The sequence below is a fragment of the Chiroxiphia lanceolata genome, chromosome 3 (genome assembly GCF_009829145.1).
Source record: "Chiroxiphia lanceolata isolate bChiLan1 chromosome 3, bChiLan1.pri, whole genome shotgun sequence".
Lineage (NCBI taxonomy): Eukaryota > Metazoa > Chordata > Aves > Passeriformes > Pipridae > Chiroxiphia > Chiroxiphia lanceolata.
Window position 1 is genome coordinate 113,413,687 of NC_045639.1, and position 12,893 is coordinate 113,426,579.

The 12,893-nt window shown below is 40.8% G+C and overlaps 1 protein-coding gene across 9 annotated transcripts in view; it reads right to left on the bottom strand.

Moving 5' to 3' along the window:
- PKHD1 (PKHD1 ciliary IPT domain containing fibrocystin/polyductin) overlaps positions 1 to 12,893 on the bottom strand; it is a 258,573-nt gene that overhangs the window by 113,583 nt on the left and 132,097 nt on the right. For all 9 annotated transcript variants that reach the window (XR_004356231.1, XR_004356232.1, XM_032683659.1 and 6 more), the window contains 3 exons: positions 11,972 to 12,106; positions 8,777 to 8,912; positions 7,311 to 7,557 (listed from right to left, as the gene is read on the bottom strand). Coding sequence is in view for 7 of the 9 variants with exons in the window: in XM_032683659.1 (XP_032539550.1) it covers positions 7,311 to 7,557; positions 8,777 to 8,912; positions 11,972 to 12,106 (518 nt within the window). In the remaining 2 variants the exon portion in view is untranslated. The remainder of the gene's footprint in view (positions 1 to 7,310; positions 7,558 to 8,776; positions 8,913 to 11,971; positions 12,107 to 12,893) is intronic.

Sequence of the window (12,893 nt, forward strand, 5' to 3'; positions counted from 1 at the left end):
TGTGTATCTTTGCTGAGATACCAAGCTCATGATTCAAATCTGCCTTGCGTTATGAACCCTTACCAGCAGTGATGTTTTTTCATGCATGGATCTTTTTGGAAATAACCAGATCTTTGAGAAACCACCATGGTCTGAATTTGAAATAAAATAAGAATTGAGATAGTATCTCAGAAATAGAAACGGTTGTGACTGACAAGCCAAGGCGGCTTCATTCAGAGTAGCATCTCAGTTTGCTACCCTTGACTTCCTAACTCCTTTTGTTCTTATATGAGTTCCCCAGCTCCTATAGTTTACAGGTTGATCTTTTCAGGAAAATTAAAATCAGATAGAAATTTTGAGCTGGAAAGCAGCTCATCAACAAACAGCCCAAATATTTCTGCAGTGCAAGCATAGTAAAGACTAAAGGAGGACCAGTTGGTCACTCTGCTTTTCCCACATCGGGCAGAGTTCAGAAGAATTTGAAGTGGATCTGAAAAAAATCCAGACACAGGTGCTCTGGGAATGCTTTTACTGTACCTCCATTACCCACTTGCAGTCCTCCACCAGGTAATAACACCTGCAATGCTGCATCCAGCCCTGGGGTCCACAGCACAGGAAGGACAGAGACTGGTAGAATGAGTCCAGAGGAGGCCACCAAGATGATCAGAGCGATGGAACAACTCTCCAATGAGGGAAGGCTGAGAGAACTCTGATTGTTCAGCCTGGAGGAGATTCCAGGTTGACCTAACTGTGGCCTTCCAGCACCCGAAAGGAGCCCACAGGGAAGATGGAGAGAAATTTTTGACCTCGAGTGACAGGACAAGGAGGAATGGCTTCTCAGTGACTGAGGGCAGGTTTAGATTAGATATTAGGAAGAAATTCTTCCCTGTGAGGGTGGAGAAGCCCTGGTACAGGTTGTCCAGAGAAGCTGTGGCTGCACCATCCTGGGAAATGTTCAAGGCCAGGTTGAAAGGGGCTGGGAGCAACCTGGGATAGTGGAAGGTATCCCTGCCCATGACAGGGAGATTGGAATCTGGGACAGTGGAAGGTATCCCTGCCCATGACAGGGGGATTGGAACAAGATCATATTTAAGGTCCCTTTCAGCCCAAGCCATTCAATGATTCTATGAATCTATGTTTTTAGGATTAATAACATGTTAGGTTATGACAGGGAGTCCCAGCCAATGTATCTAGGGAGTCCCAGCCAATGTATCTGGCTCAGATCTATCCAGATCGTGAGAAACATCCAACTAACTTGCCAGATTTCTCCTTCCAAGTAAAGAAAGTGTAGGGCTAGCAAATGTTGCCTCAATGGTAAATTTATCTCCCTGCACCCAGAAACACCCCAGGTTATGGTTAAGTTGAGAGGGAGGTCTTGAGGAAATATCTTGTTTTGTATACTCATGAGCCTGTGCAGGATCTGGCTTTGTTTCCCATACCCCAGTCTGCAGGGTAAATGGAAAGGGTTCCTCCAGTGGGAACCAAATTTCTCTTGTCTGTTTTGGTGAGATGTCTGAGGTGACAGAAATACAGCACAGTAAGACCTGAACCTCTGAAGCTGAGCTGATGAGTTGGTAAGTGAACAGCCAAGAGTAAACAATTTAATATTTGCCTCCCATATTATGGCACAGGAGCCTTGAGAGGGCTGGGTTATGAGGGTGAGTGTGTAACCTGCCCCATGTGTGAGCACAGTCATGTACACAGGGAGGACACAAGAAGAGAGAACAAATGAGCATATGCACACTGAGAGAAGAAGGGTGGTTGTCTGGGTGTTTCATAGCAGGTGGGTGTTCATCTGAAGGCAGCACAGCAAGTAAATACCAAAGGAAAAGCAAAGCTGGAACAACCATTTGAAGTCTCTTCAAGAGTCAAAGCCACAGAGGTAGGAGCTACACCATTCCTTTCTCACCAAAGCAGCGGCTGGTTTGCATCAACTCAAAGCACACATGACAGGAGAGGCTGTTAGACCAGATTTAAGAATTCAGGCTGTAAAGAAGAAAGCTAATCTTTTCCTCCACAGCAGACTAGAGAAGAGGGAAGCAATAAGAGGCTTGAACTACAAGACTGGTGCTGAGCAAGTCCCAGGTTTCCACGGTGAGAAATGGAAAGCAAACGAAAAGGGACCAAGAGGAAAACTTCCGCCTGGTGTGCCGAGTGTTTGGAGTCCCCTTTGCCGTAAGGTGCTGCCTGGCTGCAGATTATTCTAATGCTCTTCTCTTGTGAAAATTATGCATAATGTGAAGAAACTTTGAAAGTCACTTAATCATGTTATGACAATTTTTTAATGAAAATTTGTTTTAATATTAATAGAGATTCATAGTTTCATGATAATATGGGTGGCGGTGGCATTTGGAGCAGCCGTATCTTGCCTGCAGCCATGCTGTGCTGTGCCATAGCATAAGCTGTGCTTCAGACTACTCAATAACTTTCCCACATATAAATTTATAAAGACTTTTATAAGCTCCAATTACGTTTTTAAAAGACATAAAAACCCTCTTTAAAGGGTGCTTACGTGACACATTAGTTTAACTTTCAACTGGACTTTGTGAAGAAGGGTTTTGTTACAGCAGTGCAAGCTTGGAGATGGACCCACATTTCCCTGGAAGTTGATGGGTGAAGCAGTTCAGGACAGAGAGTGACAAAAGGTTCAGGATAGTAGTTTTCTTAAATTTAAATATGGACTTCTAGTGTTTTTCTCGAACAAACCTTTTATTTCCCCCAAACATATGTTCCGGGGGGGAAAAGTGTTAATAAACTATGTGCATTCTGGTAAATTAAAGAGCACAAAGGTAAAGAGTTAATTGCCTACATTGTAAACTTAGATAATTAAAATAGTCTCAGACAAGTTTTTAACTTACACCAACCAGCCCTATCCCAGACAGCTCCCAGGCAGGGGATCTTTCCTAAAAGTTAGTCCTGATGCAACATTCACTATGTGTTGGAGGCTGAGAAAGTTAATAACATGGCCATGGCCAAGCTTGGCCCATTGCCCTCAGGGTCAGGGAGTGATCTGAGGTTGCTGCAATAGAGATTGTCATGCCAGGACTACCCTCTCAAAACCCATTGCTTTCCTCAGCCTTTAGGATTTTTGGAGCTGGAGTCCATCCCTGAAACTAAGAGGAAGAAAAAACACACTATCTCAAGCTTCTCATGCTTTTTATTGAGTAACACAGAGAATTGCACCACACTGGACCAAGAGAGAGAGCACAGGAGATAAGACTGTTTTACTGCTATTGCCTGGGACATTTCCCTTTTACAGAGTAACTTCCTACCAAAATGAGGATGCTCTTGTGCCTTCACTTTGGCCACATGATCATGGATTCAGTCATTAAGTCTTGGGCTCAGGAGTTTGTAATCTGTTTTTCACCCCTGGTTTGGTAACACCCCACTTTTATTGACCACAGAGCTTACCATGAGTGGTAAGTACAACCAGCGAAGTGCAGATCTTACAGGTCACATATTTCAGGGACTACAGAGCACAACACAGAGATTTCTTCCAGAGTGGTTTTTAATTTTTTTCTTATCAGAAAATGAAGAAAGCCAAGCAACAGTACTTTTATCCTTTTACTGAGATAAGATGAATCCAAGAAACTGTACTATTAGGAATTTTTTCCTGTCACCCATCTGTCTTTATTCTCTCTGCTTAACCTCTGCCAATTGCTTCCAGTCATGTCTTGCTGTATTAATCCTAAAATATTCCCTTTTTATTGCAAACACTCTTCAAATACATCTGGATAAAATTCACTGATTCTTCTTCTTCTCCCACCCGCATATCTTCTGGTCGTGCTGTGGACATCTTATTAATTGACTTTCACTCTTCATCCCCCCCAGCTCATTTTATTCCCATTCTGATCCTTTACCAGGTCCATTTTGGAGCACTGAGCAAAGTCCTCTTGACTCATCACACTTATTTGGCTGCCTGCTGACAGTCTTTCAACTTAATATGATCGTGATTTGGCTGCTGGGAGCTACTCAGGAGAGAGGATCTGGAAGCAGCACAGAGAGGATGCTCATGGTCTCTTGGGTTATTCTGTTAAGCACAGAGTCCTCAGGAGGACAGACTAACAGCTGGCTTCTGCTACTCACACTGCCAAGTATCTTTGATGTAAGTTGACTCCCAGCTTATGCAGATGAATAATAAAGAAGGGAAATAAAGGATACTTGCTTCAAATAAAACCTTAATTAATAAGTCGTCAGTATGATTAATCATAGAATGATTTAGGCTGGAAGGGACCTGAAAGTTCATCTCATTCCACCTCCCTGCCATGGGCAGGGTCACCTTCCACTAGACCAGCTTGCTCAGAGCCCCATCCAACCTGGCCTTGAACACTTCCAGGGAAAGTCTTATGCTATTTACTAGGAAGACAAAATTTAGATCAGGTTAACTCTTCCAGAATTAACAGCAATGGTGTAGATGAACTCCTACTTGTACTCACTCCTTACCCACCTTTAGACACCAGAGAAACAAGGTGCATTGAACACATGAACTGTCATAAATTTTTACATAGCTGCAGTATCCAAAAGAACTCAAATCATTCTACAGGCAATGTTGTGAGAAGCTCCATCTACCACTCAGCATCGACCCAAAGACTGGTAGTCCATTTTATCAGGGTAAACATAGACTTGAAAGGGAATTGATTTCCCTAAGACCTCATGGCTAACTAGTCCAGAAAAACATCTAGTACAGTTTTATTTTGCCTTCTACCCAGTATCCTTTTTGTTAAATCAGAATGACTCCCAGCTCTTAATTTGTTGCAGAGTTTTGTTTTCATTATAAGAAAGAGTAATCACATGCAAAGCCTGCAGGTACCTGAAAGCCTTACAGTTTTTTCCTTCAATGGAACAAGTGATTTTTTTTTTTTTCCTATCTGGGAAGGGGTTTTTTTCCTCCTTCTTCTAAAACATGAATTATGAGGTAGACATGAATAATTAACAGCCCTCTGACAGAGCACTTCAGCATTCCTGCCTGCATGCTATGAACCTGAAACAGCAAAAAAAAATGGATAATGGTTCAGACTTGTACTTCGAAAAGGAAGTGAAAAGCTGAGCAGAGAACTGGAAAGGGAAGATGAGCAGGGAACTGGAAAGGGAAGATGAGCAAGGGAAGGAAAGGAGGAGTGGTGTTTGAATCACTAAAAGTCTTTTTCACCTTTTTTCTTAAGTCAGGAATTTGCAAATGTCCTCCCTGGGTAGCTGCCAGCTGCTCCCAGGCAGGAGCAAGTCCAGCCTGGGGAGACAATGGACTGCTCCAAATTTCCCAAGCAATCAAATACTTTGGTGTGAGATGTCAGATCTGACACAGCATCTCCAGGAGATCCTTGTCCTTCTGCCATGGAGTGACAAGCAATGGGAGATAGCACAGGACATTTTAAATGGCACTGGACATCTCTCCATGGGCAAACAAATCAAGGACCCAGGTTTCCATCAGCTCTGATGGGACACATTGCCAGTGTCTATGTGGTGACCACACATGTTCTTCAGGCCAATATCTAACTTTATATGTCTTCAATCTGATTTGAATTCACTTATATTAAATCTCTGGCACACTTTACAAATCTTTCCAATAATTTTTCACTGCTGAGTAAGCTCTGAGAGCTATGTCACAGATTTACTGCAGTCCCTTTCACCAAAAAAGTAATTTGTTCATTTATTCGTTGTGTTCCTCTATCATGATTAAGACAACAAACAAATGGGTTCTCATTCATCACTTCCCTGGAGGTGTTCAAGGCCACGTTAAATGGAGCACTGAGCAACCTGGTCTAGTGGAAGGTGTCCCTGCCCATGGCAGGGGGATTGGAAATAGATGATTTTTAAAGTCCCTTCCAACCCAAACCGTTCTGTGATTCGATGGTTTCCATCTACAAACACTGATAGTATCTATCCCAGCCTCTTGAAATCAAGTGAAAACTGGCATCTCAAATCTGGAAAAGCAACTACCTAGTTGTTAAAATAGTTCTGCCACTCACAATAACAAAAGTTTATTCTTGAGTTTCAAGTCTCCCTTGAAACTGTCTGATCCCATCATGTTGGTGGGAAACCATAACTCTATAGATTGAAGCAGATTGCTTTGGTTGTGAGCCTGAGTCAGTCTTCATACATTTTAATGATCTGAATTGACTAAAGTTAACTTGCAGCAAGCAAAAAACAGCAAAATGAAAGATCAGAAAGTCCTAATGAAGTAGGTAAGAAAGACATGGCTGCAAGAGAGTGGCAGAAACAGATCCACTGGAAAGTTTTCTTTCAATGAAATACATCACAACTTTTTTATATCTTCTGTACAATATAGGTGTTTATTGCATGAGAGCTGCATCCGTGAAACCGTAAAATGATTAATCCATTTTTACTAGAAAATATAATACATGAATCTGATAGATTTTAAAGCTGATATAGCAGTGAAATCAGATGGCAAAGACTTTCTAGTTAAGACTTGAAGGGGATTGGAATTAGATGATCTTTAAGGTCCCTTCCAACCCAAACCATTCTATGATTCTGTGACCTCTCATTCTTTGGGAGTATTTGAGGAAATCTCTCAGAGTAAGCATAAAAGGTAATACTTAATTAGATTTAAAGTCTAATCAAAACTTTTTTTTTTTTTTAAGACTCTATTTCACTATCAGCTGAGAGGTTTCATTCACATTTTAGAGGTCACCACTCAGAAAATCATGGCAAATTTTCTGTTTGTCCACTGAATCTCTGACTGTCTGAGGCTTTGCTATTGATCTCACTTTGAGCATCAATCCCCAGCTCGACCTGAACTCTTATTTTGGCAAAGACCAGTTTCTATCCTCCTGGTAGCTTGAAGAGTGACAAAATAGCCATACACAACAGCCTCCTCTTAAAGGCCTACTTAGCACTGCCAGGATTGCCTCTGGACAGGAACTATAAATAGGACGCCAAGGTAAGCAAGATAAGTGGCTTGCTGAGAACATCAGAAAATAATCAAACTTGGGCAGATCATATATAACTTAGCAAATAAAATAAACCAAAGATTCTTTTCTGGAAACTATTCCATGCAATTTCACACAAGTTCCCTCCCAAAAACACAATGCCTACATCCAAATGACCAGTTGGGAATCGTTCTTCTGCTATCTCTCAAACCATGCCTGAGAATATCTGGTTGAAAACAAGTAGACAGAACAAAACCAGTGACAGAGACCACATGGACAAAAAGCACAGACCAATAGATGCCACTGCTCAGGCTTTAGGCTCAGTTTAGGACTCAGCAGAGAGGGAGGAGTCCTGGGACTAAGTTCAGACCCTGGAGAAATCTCAGTATCAAACACAGCAAGCAACACTCACGTCAACTTTTTGGAATTGGAATAGTTACTTACAAATGAAGGGCCATACGGTGGAAAACAATGTCACTGCCACAAACACTGCCACCAGAAGCTTGACTGAAGTTGGCACTGGCTGTGCAAGATGCCCCAAGGATATCTGTGGAAGGCAGGAGGTGACTTCCTTCCTGTCCTGTGATGGAGCCGTCGAGATCCTCAAGGATGGCAGAGTGAGGGAAGGGGAAGGACACTTGGAAAGGTGAGTTGATAAAGGTCAGATGTTCAGCTCTCACTGTAAACCCACCTGTGGGCAACAAGCAGCGTTTCAGGAAAAGAGAATGGTCACTTTACATAATGGGCCTGAAGACATCTCTGGAGGAAAAGAGACAAATTTCATTCCACCTTCGCTTTGGAAAAATGTCTGATGAGTCAACGACATGTGGAGATTCAGAAAAGTAAATAAAGGTGGTTGCAGGAATGGCTATTGCTGTGCCATGGCAAGGTCCAACCTGCCCAGTGCCCTGTGACTTGTGCTTACAGACTTACCTGATCCAGCTGCTGCTCCTGGTCCTACCTGCACCTCCTCCAAACAGGCCCCACTGCCAAAAGTTACAGACCACAAAACAGTGATTTTGATAGATAACTTCTGCCTTTTCCTGAAGGCAAATTTTTTAGAGATGAGGATTCTTTATGGGTGTGTAAATATACTTGACTCCTGTGTATATACACAACACTGGGTAGAATAAAGCCTTGGCTGAAAAGTTAGTCTGGAGGATTCTTTCACTACTGACACAGGTAGCTGCAAAAACGATGAATATTTATGTGGGCTAAAGCACAGGAAGTTTTTGAACACACTAATATTTACAGAAATGTCAGAATATAATTGCCCCATGGACCATAACAAGTCAGTTTAGGCATGAGTGTTCATACACCACATGGGTTACTATCTAACTGTTCTATTCTCAGTTGTAACCTCTCTAAGCCAGATTTTACTATTCCTCCTGTCCTTTGATCTCACCTCCTGAAGACTTTTTCTCTGCTATGTTAACGTAGGGCAGTATTCATTTATATATAAATATATTTAAGAGGTAATTGCAGTTGGAATATTCTTCAAAGAGCCTTTGAGTACCTCTTCAAAGCTCAAAAGGATGCTTAGTTTACACATTATCTCAGGCAAATTCACCTAAGGTTTAAGCTGGCCTGAGGTAGGATCTTGGTGAAATTCTGTGAGTTTGGTCATAGCTATTAAAGAAATCATCACTCTTGAAATTTTACCTCCCAAAATGAAGATGCAGAAAATTTTCACTGAGAAAATTAAATCAGGGTAGAAGTAAAGCTACATTTGTCTTAAAATATATGTAATATGTGGCTTCAACTAAGTGATTAAGGGAGACTGGAGAGAACGTGAAACCTCAACCAGTGGAGAGCAGAGCAGTTGTCTGAACTTCCAAACACATGAATCTGTAATGGGAGGAATCCAGGGACTGTGGAAATCCTGCTAAATAAATGTAAATCAGACTCACCCTGCCCTTGGTAGCAGCCAGAGCAAGTCCTGATTGCTGTGCAGGTGTCCACATCAAAGTTCTTGAAAGTTGTGTTAGAGATGAGGAGTTGGTGTCTTTTGGGAGTTTTTAGTCCTGTTGACATACAGGTTCTCTCCTGAAATGAGGGAATGAAGAGAGCTGGGAAACATCACCATGTGAATCACAGAATATTAAAATTCTTTGGTTCGGAAGAGACCTTAAATGTTATCTCATTCCAACCCCCTGCCATGGGTAGGGACACCTTCCAGTGGACCTGGTTGCTCTAAGCCCCATCCAACCTGGCCTTGAACACTTCCAGGGATGGGGCATTCAGGACGAAGTAGCTGGGATGCAAGAATGTGATTGCCACGGTTGAGGGGTTTGAAAGACAGATATAAGCTGTTGTTTTGCGAATTCTGATAATTAACACCTGTTTAAATCACCATTTACAGCATGTGATAACATCACATTCAGGGCAGCTTGTTGCTCTTTGTCTGGGTTGTTAAGGCCGGGGACATTTGAAGAGAATGGAAATTGCATATTCCCTGGGAAGAAAGAACCCACCTAAAAGGCACAGAGCCTCTTTTACTTTATCCTTTCCTGTCCAGCAATTAGGAATTTTCCCTACTTTACAAAGCTAATCATATCTAATTTCTGTTCCAACAAAAATCTGAGAGCTGAGATTCGAAAGCCTTTTTTGTGCTTTGGGATGGAGGAAGCACTTAAGCCAGGCTCTCAGCAAAGCTCTAGTAGACTTCAGGATCCATCAGAGCTACCAGAACTGGAAAGGAAGAGCAAAACCCACAAGTGATGAGAAACACAATGGACAAACTAGATTTTTGGGTGTTTGTAGTAAAAGACTTGTAGAATAACTCTCAAAAGCCATAGAAGAGAATCAGTCAAGAAACCCACCCTATGTGGAAACATCCTCTTCAATTGAAAATGTAGAATGAAACGGACTTTTATAAACAGATTATTACTTCATTTACTCTCTTTAAGACACAGTAGCTTCATCGAGTCTTTTATTCTGAGGCCAAAACATCTGGAGTGATGGTTCTGGTCCTTGGACCATTTCCAAACCACTGCTAAGCAGAAACCCCTGACTTCTGGTAACAAATTGCCTAGAAAGTCTCTTATTTGTTTTTTGTTCACAATTCTGGTTCTTCCATCACACCTACCTTTCTATATTTTTTATAAATTCGTTTTATTTAGATAAATTGCAAATAGAATGGTGTGAGACAATAATTCCTCTCTAGTGTGTGTCACCTGTATCAGAACTTCTGCTTTTCTCATGAAGAAATGCTTCTCCTGAAAGGGCTCCACAAAGACAATAAGTTACTTTATGAAAGCATAGAAGAGGCTGGCTGGATGTCTAGGAAGTCAACAAAAATCTTTCCCTTGGTCCTAGATTTAGTCCTGCCACTAATGTTTTAATTGGTCAAAGCCCCAATTTTTAAATGCCCCGATGTCTCCAGAAAACAATCTTGTTTTGAAGCCCTGCTGTCAAAAAGTGGAAGGGCTAGAGCAGAGAGGAATATCCAAGGTTCCCATTAAATTAATGTCATAAAGTTTTAATTGATATTAAAGAGACATCATTATTAAAGGGAGAATTACATACATTAAGATGTAAATTATGACAAGGAGGCTCTTATCATGAGATAATCAAAGATAATCACCCCCCTGGGGTACTTCAAGAAACAAGGCACAGCTGAGCGCCTCTAAATCTCTTAACAAGTACAACACTGGAATCCTTCCATAGATCCTGCAAAGCAAAAAACAAAGACACCCACCCTTTGGTGCCTGAGACAAATGCATTGGGACACTGCAAGGTTGGATAGGTGAAGATAGGATTTTATCTGAACTACATACAGACCTGCTATAGAGGTTTCCTTCTGTGAGCTTCTGAAGAAAACTCATTTAAAGCCCTTTTTCTGCCAGTCAAAAGGAAAATTAATTTAATAAACAGCAATAGAAAACTGAGCAGGGAAAAATAAAAAGACCTCAAAATCATGAACAAGCAGCTGTGGCCAGCTGTAACTAAAATTCCATTGTTATCCATGTTATTAATCTGTTAACAACCTCGTAGCACCCAAAGGACTTCGTCCAGCTGCCTAAAGAAATAATGGAAGAAGATCATATTTACTGCATAAATAAAATTACATTTTTCACTCTCAAGCAAAAAAAAGTAACACTCTGTGTTCCAGGTGGACCAATGATGCTACAAGACAGCAGAGGAAACCAAAGTATTGACCGGGATAGAAACCAAATCTGGTGTTCCCCCTCATTATTCTCAAATCACTAAACTAAACTCCGTTGTGTGTGGTTAAATGCTGTCTGTTTATTCCAGCAAAAAGAATACGGGAATATATGGGAATAAATAGGAATTTCTGTTAAAAACCTTTGATTAAACAAAAATTGTGATTTTTCTCAAAAATTCATGTTCTGTGAAGTTCCAGGGTTTTTCTGAGAGCGTGCGAATCTTGGAAAAAAATATAAGTAGGGGAAAAAATAGCTCTTGTCTTGCTAATATCCTTCAGCTTTTTGGTTTTGTGATTTTGTTTTTACTTTTGAATGTTGTTTTATAAAGAATATACAGAATCATAGATTACAATGTGAATTTTTAAATAGTTCTGAATTAAAATAGAAAAATCAGAGTCCTTGTTTCAAATTTGTTTTAAAAAACTCTTCAAAACGTCCATAATGAAATAAAAATATGTTTGGGGAAAAAAATCATACAATTGTTTAGGTTGGAAAAAACCTCCAAGGTCTTAAAGTCCAACCATTCCCCCAGCACTGCCAAGGCCACCACTAACCCATGTCCCCAAGTGCCACATCTGCATATCTTTTAAATCCCTCCAGGGCTGGGGACTCCACCATTGCCCTGAGCAGCCTGTTCCAATGTTTGATAAACTTTTCAGTGAAAAAATTTTCCCTAATATCCAATTTAAACCTTCCTTGGCACAACTTGAGGCCATTTCCTCTTGTCCTGTCTCTTGTTGCTTGGGAAAAGACACCAACACCCACAGTTTATTCTATTTACATACATTTATTTACATCTATTATATTTACATACAATCTATTTAAAATCCAAGATTTACCAAGGCTGCCATGGAACATGGGCTGTTCTGCAACCTTTTCTTATTTCTCCAGATTCCCATTTGAAGGGAACATTGAAATCATTCCTGTAGAGCTCACCTTTTGCCCAGTGTGTCCAATTAAAACACTGTCAGACACAGAGGTGTTTCCCAGGCTCTCCACGATGTCAATGCCAAAGTCTTTGCAAGAAGAAACCCAGAAATGTTGGAGTTCAAGATTCCTGCTACTGAAAATCTATATAAAAGGAAAATAAAGGAATAATCATCATCATCAAACCATAGAACGGTTTGCATTGGAAGGGACATGAAAGACCCTCCGGTTCCAACCCCCTGCCATGGGCAGGGACAGCTTCTACTATCTCAGGTTGCTCCAAGCCCCATCCAACCTGGGCTTGAACATTTCCAGAGATGGGGTACTTAGAAAGAGAACTGTTTCTGGAGAGAGCCCATGGAAAGATGAAGAATAAACTTAATTATTCATGTATTCTCAGTCAGTCACGTACAAAGAAATTACAAGTTAGACAGAGAAAATAAACAAACAAAAAACTCCTGCAAAACAATCTTTTGGTTTTGTTTGTTTGGTTTTTTTTCATACAAACAAGCTTCTCCAGAAAGAGGATGCATCAATTAAAAAAAATCACACTGAAAAACTGTACACCTTCAGAGTGATAGGATGGGTGAAGCTACAAAACATGACTTACAGAGAAACACATACAAACTGTTCAGGTCATCAGATGGGGGTTAAGAGGACCATGAGCTCTAAATTGTACGTGTGGGAAGAAAGCGTCAGGTAATAATGGGTGATGTGGGGCTTTTGTAATCAGATTAATTAATAATGAACTGTAATAGCTGGAGAATGATTTTAGACAAATTCAAATAAATGAAAAGTGTAAATTTTTAATAAGAATTAAAAAAGTCCCCTGGAAACCATCATCCCTATGAAGGTATCAGATCTTTTACCAACTGCAGTCTTCAAGAATAGCTAAGACCCACTCAGAATGTTTCTTTTTGCAGCCTCAAAG